The sequence below is a fragment of the Brachionichthys hirsutus genome, chromosome 3 (genome assembly GCF_040956055.1).
Source record: "Brachionichthys hirsutus isolate HB-005 chromosome 3, CSIRO-AGI_Bhir_v1, whole genome shotgun sequence".
NCBI classification, from domain to species: domain Eukaryota; kingdom Metazoa; phylum Chordata; class Actinopteri; order Lophiiformes; family Brachionichthyidae; genus Brachionichthys; species Brachionichthys hirsutus.
This window is the reverse complement of record NC_090899.1, coordinates 4,592,476-4,608,114: the sequence shown is the minus strand read 5'-3', so window position 1 is coordinate 4,608,114 and position 15,639 is coordinate 4,592,476. Positions and strand designations below refer to the sequence as shown.

At 42.7% G+C, this 15,639-nt stretch overlaps 3 protein-coding genes across 4 annotated transcripts; 2 read left to right on the top strand and 1 right to left on the bottom strand.

Moving 5' to 3' along the window:
* Positions 1 to 3,441: 3,441 nt before the first annotated feature.
* wnt4b (wingless-type MMTV integration site family, member 4b) lies at positions 3,442 to 5,950 on the top strand. Its single transcript, XM_068755785.1, has 8 exons — positions 3,442 to 3,530; positions 3,879 to 4,032; positions 4,130 to 4,214; positions 4,317 to 4,448; positions 5,078 to 5,220; positions 5,300 to 5,440; positions 5,517 to 5,679; positions 5,781 to 5,950. The coding sequence occupies exons 1-8, from the start codon at positions 3,442 to 3,444 to the stop codon at positions 5,948 to 5,950; spliced, it is 1,077 nt and encodes a 358-aa protein (XP_068611886.1).
* Positions 5,951 to 6,703: 753 nt separating this feature from the next.
* On the bottom strand, positions 6,704 to 9,789 carry cdc42l (cell division cycle 42, like). The gene is made up of 6 exons (XM_068760374.1): positions 9,736 to 9,789; positions 8,554 to 8,658; positions 8,374 to 8,446; positions 8,175 to 8,284; positions 7,766 to 7,963; positions 6,704 to 7,664 (listed from the first exon to the last, which is right to left on the bottom strand). Exons 2-6 carry the CDS (start codon positions 8,656 to 8,658, stop codon positions 7,575 to 7,577), a joined length of 576 nt encoding a protein of 191 aa, XP_068616475.1. The 5' UTR covers positions 9,736 to 9,789; the 3' UTR covers positions 6,704 to 7,574.
* A 471-nt stretch (positions 9,790 to 10,260) lies between these two features.
* mlf2 (myeloid leukemia factor 2) lies at positions 10,261 to 14,684 on the top strand. Of its 2 annotated transcripts, XM_068759820.1 has the most exons (8): positions 10,261 to 10,516; positions 11,513 to 11,624; positions 11,741 to 11,776; positions 12,416 to 12,469; positions 12,573 to 12,701; positions 12,933 to 13,092; positions 13,701 to 13,915; positions 14,301 to 14,684. In XM_068759820.1, exons 1-7 carry the CDS (start codon positions 10,473 to 10,475, stop codon positions 13,910 to 13,912), a joined length of 747 nt encoding a protein of 248 aa, XP_068615921.1. In that variant the 5' UTR covers positions 10,261 to 10,472; the 3' UTR covers positions 13,913 to 13,915; positions 14,301 to 14,684. The 2 variants fall into 2 exon arrangements, with proteins under 2 accessions (XP_068615921.1, XP_068615928.1); XM_068759827.1 differs by lacking the exons at positions 10,261 to 10,516; positions 11,513 to 11,624; positions 11,741 to 11,776 and adding an exon at positions 11,824 to 12,146.
* Positions 14,685 to 15,639: the final 955 nt, after the last annotated feature.

Here is a 15,639-nt window from a genome sequence, read left to right as displayed (position 1 = left end):
AGACGATTCATGCTCATGTTCAGGTGCATTTCCTGTACCGGCCTCCTTGGCTGTGGGTTCTCAGCTACAAACAGTGCTTGCGGGAAAGATCCGCAACAGGTAGAATTATGTAGAATTATCCACCTTCTAAAATACGTTTTAAGTTCCTTTAAATTCACATTTTTATTGAGTTTGGTCAATATATTTCCGACACAGTGCATCCACTCCCTCTGCTCCCCCCCCCCTGCGTGCACACAGATTCGACACCCACTCTGTCACCCCCTACTTCCCTGCCTGACAACACCACTGCTGGCCATCCCATAATATTCAGTTCTTTGTCGGCCGAGCAATGCGCGTGTGCTCGTGCGCGGCAGTCGTGTTTCTGCCTGCTATGATCGTTCCATCTGGCACCCGGATTGCGGCGGCAGGTATCGCCCTCGGGTACAGAAGTGAGCAAAAAAAGGGACGGCTTCCATTTCTATCTCGTGGTGACCTTGGGCACAAACGTGTTCATGACCTCCAGAGCGACTTGGAGGCTACCATCTCCGAATGAGGCCTATATCATCCATCCATGGGAGGCATCAGGGTTTTGCCCCCACCTCAAAGTAGACTCTCCCAGTCTGCTACTGCCTCCCTCTTATAACAGAGAGAGGCAGTCACTTCCTCGTACAGTGTGTGTCATGCTGAAGCTTTAACCAGCACCACGTTTTGGGCTGCAACCCGGCTACAGTCAAGGCAGTACGGGACCATTTCAGCCTGATAAAATCTCCACAAAATGGAGGGGGGGGGGGATCCAGATAAAAAGAGGGCAAGTTATTTACGAGAGCGGGGTGAAGGGATGAGCATAACCGAGGCGCCGGACATGACAGTGAGCCGCTCATCACTATGGTGTTGCCGTGGGAGACTGCAGAAGACGTCACTTGAAGAAACAAGGGACACAAAAGAGGAATAGGACAGAATACGACATGAGGAGGACAAAAAGGGGGGCATGGGGGCCAACGAGGCACAAGTGTGTGTGTGTGTGTGTGTGTGATATGATAACACTGTTATTAATACAACCTATTAATAACTAGTATTTATAGCTCAGGTTAAAATAGAATGTTTACGATCTTTACTTTGCTACTAAAATATAAAAATGAACCAGTAATGCCATCTTAGTGCCTTTGAACAAAGATAGAAAATAAATTCTGATAGAATAAATCATAGGATCCATCCATCCATCCATTTATTTATCCATCTTCTTGTACCTGTGGTTTTACATTTATTTTTGGGACGTGGGGATAATTAAACTATATGCATAAAATAAAGGTTTTAATATGTAACCCTCAGAGGCAACTACAGTGTACTCAAATAAACAGCCACTCAGTGAACAGCATACAATTAGGATTAAATGAAAATAGTATTTATATATTCATCATAAATTACTGGTTGTTTCTTCACGCCATGAAATGAAGGGGACATAATTACCTCCGCCGAGGCGGCGTTTGTTTGTCTGGTTGTCCGTCTGCTAGCAAAATAACGTAAAAAGTTCTGGGCCGATTTTTATGCCATTTTTAAGAAAAATTGGGAAGATGATTACATTCTGGTGATGATCCAGAAGAGATCCTGGATTATGGATCTGTTTGAAATGTTCTGTAACATCGCAGTCAATGGAGTTTCAAATTTTGTTCCTCAATATCTCGGTTGATTATTCATTAATACTTATTGTATTTGACACAGTCGTGTAGGGTGGGGGCCTCTATCTCACCCCTGAATTTAATCTGGATTGGATCTAGAATGATGTTCAGAAAAAATATTACATTTTAACATTGAAAACCTCGTTTACAGATTCAAAAATCTGTTACAAATACACAGCATCTCTGATTCACTTTTACTTTTCATGGTTGGTGTATAAAGATACCAAGAACAATTTAGAACCTTTTGGTGATGATCCAGATCACCATGTGGACGGTGTAAATCTAATTGAGGGGAATGAGCTGCTTGGCGGAGGTCTGTGCTTTTCTAGTTCTTTTTCAAAAGTCCTTCAGCTAAGGGAAACCCAATTTGCTAAAAATGAAAAGATAAAAGTCACACCTATATATATATATATACATATATATATGAGATTAATATGACAAACCTCCTTTGTTATGCTTTACTGCTTTTTACTCACCCCCCAGTGGAGCACTCGTGATGCCCTCCTTCCCCTCCTATCTTGTGATTTATTTGCTTCAGTTCCAATATTTGTCGGCAGTGTGTTTTCTACCCCTTGTCTAAATGTCACCCCGACTTCTAAGACAATATAGCGAGTGGGAGAGAGGGAGAACGAGAAGAAAAATGCGGCAAGGATAAAGGAAGAGGAGGGGGGGGGGGACTCGTAAAATGACCAACAAAGTTTGGGAAAATTAAACATTAGGTAAGACACTTTTTCCACATGTACATATAAATACAGCAAGGAAACTGCAATGATGAGTCATAGTTTTTATGTCCATATTTTGTTGCAAATCTGACGCTTCAATATTCATTCTGAGGATCTCCTGAGAATAAACGAAAGGCTCCAGTGTGTATTTCTCATCAGCAAATACACTCCAGAACGTAGGACGTGCGTGGACAAACAACACTGACACACACATGAATATTTGATGATAGTTTAAAGGACCTTATCTCCAGAATCAGATTTGTGGTCTCAACCCAAACAAACGCAGTAGACAGCGTACTCACATGCTTAATACTAACTCAGTAGTAGTACTATTATCCTCCACCTCCCCTCCCCGTGCATCAGTCCACACCCTGGATCACGCCTGTCCTCCCCCCCCCCCCCCCATCCTCATTCTCTACCTCCTTTATAACCCATCACTCCTATTTCACTGCTCGCACTTATTCTTGCCGTTTCAGTTTGGAATGGACGCCTTTATTTTCTTGGGAACGATACTCATTAATGGCAATGCTATTACATATTTTGTAAGAATTTAACTTTACTAACATCAGGATTTTGGAGGTGTTTTTTTTGTTTTGCAGTAGATTCTGCTAAAATGTTCGGTTAAATTGGGATATTTGACTTATTTTAGTTAGTAAATGATGATTTTGCTGGCACTGACAGCAGAAACGGATTGATTTTTTTAAAAATTGGAATTGCATTTTCATTTTGTCAACACATGAATCCCGAAGATTCTATCAACGGATCATGATTTGGTAAGTATCGGTGCTAATTTTGTTAAATATAAATTCTGTGTAGTGTTTGTGCATGAATTTATTTTTTATTCCAAGCTTGCAGAAAAATTACCTGTAAAAAAAAACAATCAGCTACTCCAGCAGTGTTCTGACATTAAACATGTTAACTTTGTCATTTCAACAGATATGTGGGGGTCATCCCCACACGAGAGAAATAAACTGACACCACGACAGGCAGACAGACAGACGGGCAGCGTGCTGTCCAAAGACCAAGCCTGACACACGGCGACGGACAGACAGACGGACAGTCTGATGCCAACTGTCTATCCTGTCAATCTCACGGCACCGCTCCTCCTCCTGTTGCTATGGGCAACCCACCCCACCGTGGCAACCAACTGGCTGTAAGTCTAATGTGCAAGGGAGCAACAGAAAGAGGGAGTTTGTTTGTCATGCTATAACTTTTAAAAGATGGTGACATGTCTCAAAGTCTCTTTCAGTCACTCCCCTCGCTTCCTTTGTCTTACTCCTGGTGACCTTTCCTCTTTTCTTTCTCCGTCTTCCTTGCCTGGTCTTCCCCTTGTTTCCTTGCTCTCTAAAACTCTGCCTGGTAGTTCCTTTGTCATCCCTTTTGCAAAGTCTTTTTTTTTGTACTTTCTTTCCTCTCACCCCTTTCCCCATCATTATTCTCTCTTGATCAATAATTTCCCTTCCCAACCCTCACACTGGGTCACTATTCCATTCCCCACCAGCTCCTTGGCGAGGTTACCTCGCAACAGGCCTGTGTCCGGTGCCGCTCCATGTGCACGCCTGAGGGGGCTGACCCCAGGGCAGGTGGGGGTGTGCAGGGCACGAGGGGAGGTCATGGAGTCAGTTTGCAAAGCAGCCGAGATGGTAATAGAGGAGGTACGGTCAGAGGGAATTATGGCTGAGGGATTATGACCTGATTAAATACGTCGTCACGCTTCACGTCATCGTTGTGTCTGACTCACTGTCCAAATAGTGCCAGCATCAGTTCAGGAATCGCCGCTGGAACTGTTCCACCACGCCGCGTGGGATCAACGTGTTTGGGAGAGTCATGAACCAAGGTATCGTTGTAATTATTGTGTAGAATTACATCCTGATAAACACATGCAGTATATTCAACAACTCTCAAAATATGAACTCCTACATCTCTGTTTTGGATGCAGGGACCCGTGAGGCGGCCTTCGTGTACGCGCTGTCGTCAGCAGCTCTGGCGGTGGCTGTGACCCGGGCCTGCACCCGCGGGGAGCTGGAGAGGTGTGGCTGCGATAGGAAAGTCAGGGGGGTCAGTCCGGAGGGTGAGCTTGGATTCCATTGCATGAAAATGTACACGGTAAATCCACACCGAGTCACACGCACACCAGTTTGGGGGGGAAGTGCACAGGTTGAGTTTACCACAAGGATTGCCCAAACAGACAACCTCAAGCATCAAACTGTTGTTTAGTGCTGCGTAGTTGCATTAGGAGGATCATTCTGATTTTTTTACTGAAGCTGAAATTCATCCATGATTACACCTCGAGCAGCGACCAACGGCCACGGTACGAAGGTCAGTGTGCGCTGATCCGGTCGGGGTGAACTTGTTCCCCAAAGTTTGATTACAGCAGAGAAGCAAAGGTACATAGAAACGGAAAAAGCTGTAGCTTCAAAAGTTATTTGCACAAAAGCAGGAAAAACGTAATTGAACATTCATTAAATTTGAACGTAGTTGAACTACCAACCAGCAATTTATTGCAAAACGGCCCAATAGGCAGCTTCCCATCAGCCTTTGCCGATTGTGGCAAAGCACGTATGAAACATTGACAGACAGCAGTGTAGCAGCCGTTTCCATCTTGTGTGATCCATCGTTGGATTTACAATTCAGCGTTAATCATGAGTCCAGTCGTTTCCCGGGTGCAATGATCCTCCGTACTCTCTCTCCAAATCTAAGGTTTCCAGTGGTCGGGCTGCAGCGACAACCTGTCCTACGGCGTGGCTTTCTCCCAAACGTTTGTAGACGACCCCGAACGAGCCAAGGTGCTGTCGGCAGGGCGACCGCTCATGAATCTCCATAACAACGAGGCTGGTCGAAAGGTGAGCGACAGCACTCTGCCTCTGCGTCAGGGAATTCGCCGGCTCCATCGTGATCTCGCTCACCTTCTCACATTCGCAGGCCATCCTTCACAACATGCATGTAGAATGCAAGTGTCACGGCGTCTCCGGCTCCTGCGAGTTGAGGACCTGCTGGAAGGTCATGCCTCCGTTCAGACGCGTCAGTGCTGTGCTAAAGGAACGCTTTGATGGAGCCACCGAGGTATCAACACGCCGAGACCTCCTACAAAACCTACGAATGATTTTTAGCCTGTCTAGCCGTCTCCTCCTCCTTTTAGGTTCGCCTGACTCGCGTCGGATCAAGGACAGCTCTACTTTCCCGTGACCCCCAGGTCAAACCCCCCGCGGCCAGAGACCTTCTGTACCTTGCGCCTTCCCCGGATTTCTGCCATCTTGACCCCGACAATGGTATCCCTGGGACTGCTGGCAGGAGATGTAACGGTAAGACTGATAGCGTATTCATCTTACAGGAAAATAATCGAGGTAATTAATCTGATGATTGGCGGACATTGATGTCGCTCTCTCCGTTCCAACACACCTAGGAACCTCTCGACTGGCGCCGGATGGCTGCGAGCTGGTGTGTTGTGGGTCCGGATACAGAGCGGGTCGGGCTGAGGTGGTGCAGCGCTGCTCTTGCAAGTTTTCCTGGTGCTGCTCAGTCCGCTGTCAGCAATGCAAGAACACAGTCACCATTCATACCTGCAGAGTCTAAGAGGACCCACAGAACAGCCCGCCTCACCCGAGAAACACAAGACAGGAACGTGTTTCCGATAACTTCGCACCAAATGATCTTTAATGGTGCCCTAATTAAACTCCTCTGACCTGCAGTGGGGTCAGCGGTCAGAGCTTGGAGAACTGCGAAATTAGAGAAGGCTACAAAGTCAGCACACATGTAAAAAAAATAAAAATAAAGAACAATGGCAACGCATCGTCAGAATATAAGGTATCGAAAAAAATAATTCACTGTTACAGACAGGCAGATGGGCAGGTACAAACATGCATGCATAAAACACACAAACATATCAACAGTTAATCTTGCATTAAACTAACAAAGCTTTAAAAGCTGAACTTAATCAGAGCTAACAGGGAAACGCTGCAGTCTTATTTTTATTTCATCTTTTAGTCTCAGACTAGTAGTTCTTTGGACAATGACTGTATTCATGTCTTCCTCTCTGTTCCGGTTTATTTATTTATACATCCAAGTCTTTTCTTCACCTCTGCCTCCAAACACACATCTTGAGTAGCAAGAACAACTCCTACCTAAATCAGTGTCTGTCTTCTTTTTTTTCTCTCGCTCATCTTCATGTTTAAACTCCTGTGTTCCTGCACTAACAGTGCATTTAGGTTTTGAAAAATCTAATAAATACTTTAACTTTATCCAAAAATCCATGCTTCTTGAGTTTATTGGCCAGAGGTGGGAAATATGTCACACTCATTCTCCCTCATAACATAAAAAAACAATGGCTACATTCCATATTAAACAATTTTATTAAAACTTTCCTGCGATTACAAACACCCAGAATTTGACTAGAAATGGCCCCCATCTCAATCTGTACCAAGATTAAGATTAATTGAAAAATATTACAACTTCATTTCTTAGACTATCAGTCACTCAAAGTTGGCAATATTTTATAAACTAAATTTCAATATGAATAACTGCTTAAAAAAAAAAAAAAAAAAAAGAATTCCCATTACAGAGTCACAGATTTAATACAATGCACAAAAAGAAGAATAAAACAGACATTTACCAGTCAAGAAGAAGGAATTTGGCCTCTCAAGAAAGCTTTGGGGATTTGAAGAATCGACTACAGAAATCCACTTTGCTTTTATTATTCAATTCAAAAGAAAGCAAGGTAGAGTACCACCTTACATTAACTTGCCCCTTTCATTAAAAAGGGGTTTCTTACAACCTACATTGTGTCCAGAAGCCCCAGAACGGCCATGATAAGTGAAACACAAAAGGAACAAGTGGCAACTAGATAACATAACATCTCTCTCTTTCTTTAATGAAGAGATCTTCACAGGTAAGGGGGGGGGGTCCTGCCCCACCTGATAATTTGTAGAAGAAAAAAAAACGCTGCGACTTTGAGACCTCTCAGGAAAGAAGATGGGTGACACGTGTTGCATTAACTGCAGCCTGAAGTTTTGCTCCTTCAGCCTCTTTCAAAGTTTATTTTGAAGGCACAATCAGTGTTACAAGTATTAGAATACGTCTCAGTGGCACCGTGCCTCCCTTTCCCTTTGTCCGTTTCCGTTATGGCCATTGATCTTTCATAGACTTTTGATTCAAGCCGCATTTTACTTACATCATCACATCTATGACTGTCATTTGTCATCTATAGTAGAATGCACTTTCTCTTAATCTTGGTCTCCGGAGGCTCCAAGGCTGCCAGGATGGCCTCGTCGAACACATTCTTAAGCCCTCGCTGGTTGAACAGAACAGAAAACAGACAGAGAACGTAAATGAGAAACCTGTCCGTTGGTTTCAGAGTAACGGTGAGCGGAACGGTTTGACGGTGGCCTGTACCTGTGTCAGAGCAGAGCACTCCACGTATTTGACAGCCTTGAGTTCGCGAGCCAGCTTCTCTCCACTTTCAGGAAATAGGGGGCGCTGTTTGTTCTTTGCCAGCTTCTCGATTGTGTTCGAGTCGTCCCGCAGGTCCATTTGTGTCCCCACTAACAGAAAGGGTGTCCGTGTGCAGTGGTGAGAGATCTCAGGAACCCACTGAGAAACAGAAGATCGCGTTGTCACTTCCTGCTCCTCCTTCACTATCCTCTTTTATTTCATTTATACAATTATAAGTGTGTTAATTGTACAGAACATTTATTATTGGCCATTAATGAAACAAATCCAACATTGCATGGTCTTAACAACGGCTAAGACCATGTTTTTCCCTCCTCCAAGGGGGAAAAACATATATATTTTTACCACTTGCCTTCTCTTTGACATTTTCAAATGATGAGGGAGAGACAACAGAGAAACAAACAAGGAACACGTCTGTTTGCGGGTAGCTGAGGGGACGCAGTCTGTCGTAATCCTCCTGACCTGGACGCAACAATCACAAGAGAAGCACGGATGTTTTTCCCACTGGTTTTAGTGACACACAGAAGGGATATAAGAGACATTCACGTTACCTGCGGTGTCAAACAGGCCGAGCGTATAAGGCTCTCCCCCGATCATCACAGTGACCGCATAATTGTCAAACACCTTGAAAAAAAAAAAAAACAATAAATAATTTGTCAATGAGGAATGTTCCAAAAGTATTTTTAAGTCAATGTGCTTACAACATACATAGAGTTTTTATTCTATCTTACCGTGGGCACATATTCTGAGGGGAACTTGTTGGTTGTGTAGGAGATCAATAAGCAGGTCTTTCCCACTGCACCGTCCCCCACCACTACGCATTTAATAGTCTGCATCTACAGCGATAAAAGGAAAACAGGAGGCAACAAAATAGAGTCGGAGGTGTTATTGTTGAAAGTGTAGCGATGTTGATTTTGGAGGACGCACTTTCCGTGTTATTTCATCTGTACTTGTTTTATTTGGTGTACCATTACAGATGCGGATAGGGTGAAATAAATACTACTCCAGGGTGAGGCCTGAATGACCGGCATTGTTGTTTCTTACAACACACAGAGCTAGTTTCACTTGTAAAATATTGTCTCTTAGAAATAACTGAATGAATCATTCGAGGGCGTTTATAGCAAGTTTAGAGTTGAATAAAATAAGCGTAGTATCGTAATTTTGGGAGAATTTTGGGTATACATTTCAGATCTTTTTAGTATTTTGGGAAGTAAATTTAAAAATCACAATGACTGCGGATAGAGGATTGAAAAAAAGTAAGAAAATCCTTCACATTAGTCGCGCTGTGCTTGTTATTACATGTTCATTCCAAGGATTATTGATGACAGCGAATCACTTCCGCATTGGCTAAATACCAGAACGAAACAAAAAAAAAAAAAACACGGCCTTTAGCCTAAACTAGACAATCTGGTAACTCGTGCTGGCCAGCACTTTCCCAAAAATATTATAGGACAAGCTGGGGACTGGAAAAAGAACTTATAGTAATTATCCTGACGAAAAGGAGCCGATCCGGAACATAATAAACTTCGTTTAAACTAACTCTGCGTTACCGGAGCTCTGATTGACTAACTCAGTTAAAGTTGTCACCTGTCATGTTGTTGCTGTATCGGTTAACCGAGTTCACTTAACTCACGAAACCTAGAACAGCTCGTTGTTGAACAATAAAGTAAATTAAAACTTTGGGAAGGGCATAATCAGCCATCTGTGAAACTGTAAATTCGATTAGCATAAAGTGTTTGTGAGCGAGCAAAGCCCGAGTGCCACGAAACTTTGACGCACCGCGAATGAATCAAAACAGCAAACAAGCGTTTCCTCTCGGTGGTTTATATTGTCAAGGGAAGTCTGCTACATCTTTCCCGCTGTGCAAAAACACACAAATAGTTATTTCAGACTTTTCTAACTCCACTACTCACCGTTTTCCTTCAGACAGGTTAGGCGTTGGTTACATCCGGGATTGAGGATCGGATTACCTTCAACGCAGGCGCAATACTCGCAAAATAGAAATACCGCCGCCTGCTGGACAAAAGCGCACATAGAATCTATCTATCTCATCTATCTATCTATCTATCTATCTATCTATCTATCTATCTATCTACAAACCGACTATATAAATAAAACATAAATAAAAAATCAAAATAGATATAGTTATAAGTAAATACATTTTAAAATATTTAAGATTTTAGGATTTTCCAAGCCGGGTAAAAAAACAAGACATGTTTTAATTATTTGACTGTACACGGAAGGATTGCTTAGCAAGTCTACGGCGAAATTCATTATTTAGAAAAAGAAAAAAGAAGCCAAGAAGTCATGTTTTTCGCGAATCATACCATAACTTTATTTTGAAAAATAAATATACCGGAACTCATGGTTGGCTATTACGGTATATTGACAGTCGCTTCTCTTTGTCAGAGGGCTGACTTCCGTTTGCATGTGTAGTCTTCCTGCAGTTTCTGGAATCTGCTCTCTTGTGAGATTGTATAATCTGTCATTTTGGTAAACAATACCGAGGATTTATTACTTTAGTAACGGAGCCAGTTAAAGGACCTCCATTTTAGCCTGGCAAAAGTTTGACTCCGTTTCTCATTTTATCCACGACTGTTTTCACCTAGCTAGCTGGCTAGCAGCAGCCAGCTGAGTCAAATAACCTAGCATGTTTCGTTTCTTGAATGACGTCGATGACGACCCCTATATGATGTGAGTGTCCAATTTAATTTTTCAGACAATGTTTGCGCTCTGTGATTTGCAAGATATGGGAAATGTAGAGACTGACAAGTTCTATTTTTACTGTGCTTTGAGCAGGTAAGGCTGCCCAACGCTACTTTTAGCCAGCTGTGGGGGCCTCCAGTGTTCCTCCATATTGGATTGACAATAACAAAAAAAGCTGTCATAGCTCGACGCTGCTTGGAGTGTCCTATTATCATCTAAAATGTTCAAATATCAGCACACCAAATTTCACATTGTTTCTCAAATAGCGTTAACATTGAGATTTAGCTAAATAACACCAATTCCCAGATTATTTTCTAATCTAGGGAACTATTTCCTACATATGTCGAATACATGTTGCTGAATATTTGCATACCTTTAATGTCCATTTATTGTTGCGCACAAGAGACTGATATAAAAGGATGTAGACAATCATGAACCCTTGTTGACTTTCTATATGATCTCACGCAAGCTTTTAATTGTGTTTTTTATTCATACAATGCTACTGACAGTTTGCTGGTTCTCTGAACATTCTTTTGTCCCCATTATATTTGTATTCATTTTTAAGGAATTGTAAAAAAAAATAAAAAAAAAATAGCTTGCTTCTTAAATGTAACAATTTGCTGTTTTTGTCTGTTAACATTAATTGAATTGTGGACATATTTTGGGCGTGAGAACTTGTTCTGGACATTTTCAGGTTTTTGTTCTCAAAGCAGTCTTCTTGAAAAATCTAATATATAAATGGCAAGGTTGAAATCTGTAAACATTTGATAAAATAAAGAACATTACAATTCTGAAAAGAGAAATTTTGTAGCATGCTACAGTTTACAATACTTTGTGCCATAGACACATTTCACAGTTGATTCTTTTCATACCTGCATCCTCACATGCAACAAGCTTCCATTCCGCAATATTCTGAGGTTTGACTGCACCCAGTTAATTCAAAATACTCATAAAACATTGATCGTTTTCTGTGATTTCTTCTAGGGATCCTTTTGCAGCTCACAGGCAGCAGATGAGGGCTCTGTTTGGACCGTTTCCCATGGACCCCTTTGCCCTAACCCCCCAAATACAACCACACCGTGCACCGCACAGACAGGTAACTGTTGGCTGTTAATGACCGTATTCATGCATTTATTTATTTTTGTATTTCAAGTGTTTATTTCCAACATATGGTATTTTGTGGTTTCTGACTTTCATGCCGTTATCTTCCAGGCTGGTACGCTAGCTCCCTTTGGCATGATGGGAATGGTGAGCATCTTTAGATATTACAGATTACATATCCGCTGTCACTGTCAATATGTTAATAGTCAAAGAGATTCAGGTGGAAGGTGTAGTGTCGTGCCGATTGGTGTTGTGGTAGTAATAAATGAAGCGGGGCAGAAAGACACTCGAGTCATGTTTGGCGTTGTGGGGGAGTGATGCTGCATCTGCAGGAGAACATTCTAGTCTTGACTGAGATCAATCGGCAGTAATCTTAATTTCTTGCGTGTTTGTGTCTTTGTGGTTGATGTGTCGTGTAACTGACTGAGTGTGACTGTGATTTTCAATTGCTGTGTCAAGGATGACTCGAAGACACTCTTTGGTCATTTCCAAGAAAGCTGCGCACCACCAAAATAGCGTAAATATGAACATGAGAGATGTTTCTCTTTCTTGAATGTTGGTGTCATTCTGGGAAAAGTCATCTAATATCAAAAAAGAGATCATTTAGGTAGACTTCTCTGCTTTAAAATATGCTAATTTATATTTTTTGCCATAAAACTCAGGTATTTGGGCTTTTAGGAATACCCCAGGGGCACTAAAGTAACAATCAATGTTGTTATAGAGGTGACTCATTCTGGTTGTACTTCAAGTTTCATCAAATAAACTTGAATTAATTCATTTCTGCAGGGCGGAGGGTTCATGGATATGTTTGGCATGATGGGAGAGATGATGGGGAACATGGTGAGCAGATCTGTGAAGCGGTTTGTAACAATGAATGAATGAAACGCACGCCTGGAGAGTACGCCATCTATCTAACTATTTCATTTTATTGTCTTTCATTCAGGACAGAATGACCAGTTCGCCAAACTGTCAGACGTTTTCCTCTTCAACAGTGATCTCCTACTCCTCTTCGGACTCAGGCCCTCCTGAGGTTTATCAGCAGACCAGCGAAACGAGAAGAGGCCCTGGAGGGGTGAGAAGCTGTAACGCCGATTGAAATCATTACAATACACGATTGCATTCCTCAACCTCCAAAAGTAAACTTGACTCGCCGTTCGGCCTTCACGTTTTATTAGTCCGGGCAGGATTGTGGCTTTCTGCTAGCATCACCAGTGTGCTAACTGTGGTAATAATAAATGTCATAGCTGCCGTAGTAGTCTGAGTCCATCCAGATTGCAGAGCGTCATTTACTTGCTTACCGCAGGTCCGTGAGACGCGTCAGTCCATGAGGGACAGTGAGAGTGGCCTCGAGCGTCTCGCCATCGGCCACCACATTGGGGAACGTGGGCACGTAATGGAGCGGTCACGAAATCGCCGCACTGGCGATCGTGAAGAACGACAAGACTTCATTAACCTTGATGAGAGTAAGTCACTGGGTCACAAAGACGGCGAGGAAGGAACATCGGAATATATTTCTAGCCTGATTTGAATGAATATGAAACTGAAATAATGTTATTTAAATTTGACACGTCTGATGTTTGTCTCCCCCTTCTGGCAGTCGGGATATTTGCGTTTATGCTGTTTTTGCGCGCCTATGGGAGCTGCCATATCCTCCTGAGACCCAGCCAGCTAGCATGTCCTCTGTAGTGGACATTTGTCCATTACAGAGGACGCGTGTCAGCGGGCTGGGTCTCAGGAGGACATACCTAATTGCTCTGGCCTCCTCCCTTCCTACAATTTCTCCCTCCTTCCTCTTTTGTGAAATCAATATTTTAACATTAAAGGCAGTGGCTCCACATATTCACAAAGGACATTAATATTTAATAAACCAAAAATGCTGCTCAATGCAGAGAGATTTATTATGTGGACGATAGGCTTCACAAGCCTCGCGTTAGCCTTTACGACAAGGGCTTGAACATGGCAGAGTTTGAATTTTTTATTAATCGTTCAACCTGCAGATAATGAAATAACAATAAACCTTCAGGTTTATTGCCCCCTACATTGTTACGTTACAACCTGCCTTCTGTTATAGCTGATGCCTCGGCGTTTGATGAAGAATGGAGGAGGGAGGCCGGACGATATGTTCCCCCTAATGCCCGGATGCTGGACTACGCCCGAGATCGACGTGGGGGTGGCCAGCAGCTGGCCCTCACTGCGCCGCCCAGCTCATCGTCCCCACCAGGCCATCGCCACGAGTCCCCCAGACACCGTCAGCCCCAAAGCCGTCCACGTTACGACTGGTGAGAGGTAAGAGAGAACACCGAGTATTTATTAGTATTTACCGCTCCTGCATCTTGCTGGTGGATGGAAAATAAAGCTTTATGTTCTTATCTAAGTAACGGTAGTCAACGCTTTACATATTGATATAAGACTTGTTTACAATGATCAAAATGTATATCCTGTCCACTGAAATGTAAATGATATTGGAGTAAGAAATACACATCATCTGCTCTTCATCCATCTATACCAGTCTGGTGTTTAAAAAAATAAATAATGCAAGCTTTTTTCTTCTCTTGTCTGTTTCAAACGACAACTCGTGGTTCCTGTTGAGTGAAAACAGTAAAAGCTGGGAAGAGTCCGCCGGTTGTCCTGTCGCGTTTAACATCGTGTCCCTGTTTGATTGACCCTGCAGGTGCCACACTCGATCGACCTGTTAGAAGGAGTAGAGGGAAGACTTCCCCCGATGCTGTGAACAACACTTAAGATGGAAGTTGATGATTGTCACAACTGCCTGTCGTAAATGTTTGATATGACTGGACTGTCTCTCCATAAACAATATACTGACATGCAGCAAAGCCCCTCACACGTGATAATTACATGGACATTTTTGTTTTCCCCTCTCTGGTGTTCCACTCGACACACACACACACACACACACACTTGTGCAACCATATATACAGTGCATCTGCTGTACAGTCCATTTTATGTTTGTGAAGACACCAATGTGTCAGTGATTGAATTGTATGCTGTTAACTAATTAACTGAATAAAACTTCATTAAACATTGTTAGATAATTACGAAATGTGTTTGAGATTGCATGTGTTCAATTTTTTAAATAAAACTTTATTGCACACACACCACACTACAAGAATGAAACTTCTGTCAAAGATGTGTTTTGTGCTGCTGCTCTAAACGAACGAGTCGTTCTGCCTTTACTTGCATCCGTACTGGATCCTCCCACGTCCCGGAGCCGCCATGTCTGCAGGTCATGTGACATCCAGATGGGAGTACCGCAAGTGGTGCAGCCAATGAAAACATCTCTCTTTTTCACAAATCACCCTACAGCATCCGGCGTCTGTGCTTGCTGTATCTTTAATTACATCCATGACTATTTTTAACACAACCCCCCCCCAATAGGAATTGCGCCTGTCCCCTGCCTGCCTGTCTTCTTGTCTCCTTTAATCCCCATGTTAGATCTCCTAAGTTCTCAAAAGACTGCCTTGTTTTGTTCTTGGATGTACTACCCTCTTTGCTTAGATGTTTTTCAGCCTGTCATCCACATCTAAATATACAGATGCGTATTTCCACTTCTGCAGCAAACCCTTATTTCTGTGATATTTATTGCAGGATGATAGAACTACCTGGATTTTGCAGCAAAGCAGCTTTTTCATGTTAATGTGATGTTTGGACAATATATATACTATACACACAGTTGTCATGAATGCACACAGCAGGCGGACAAGAACATGATTTTAGGGATTCAATTGGAACACAGCGAGAAAAATAACTGAATTAAAACACATCTTGATTTCCACCAATCATTACATTTTATTGCCACTTCAATTACATGAAATACATTAAATCTGATTGATTGACTTATTTTTACTTGCATCTCTTCCCTTTCCCACTTTTGCTCCCTCCCTCTCCCTGCATCTTCCAATGATTCACATGCCCCCCCCCCCCCCCCCCCCCCTGTGTGTCTTATGTTATCACTCCCTCTGCCTTCGCATTTGCTCATATTCCCTGACTTT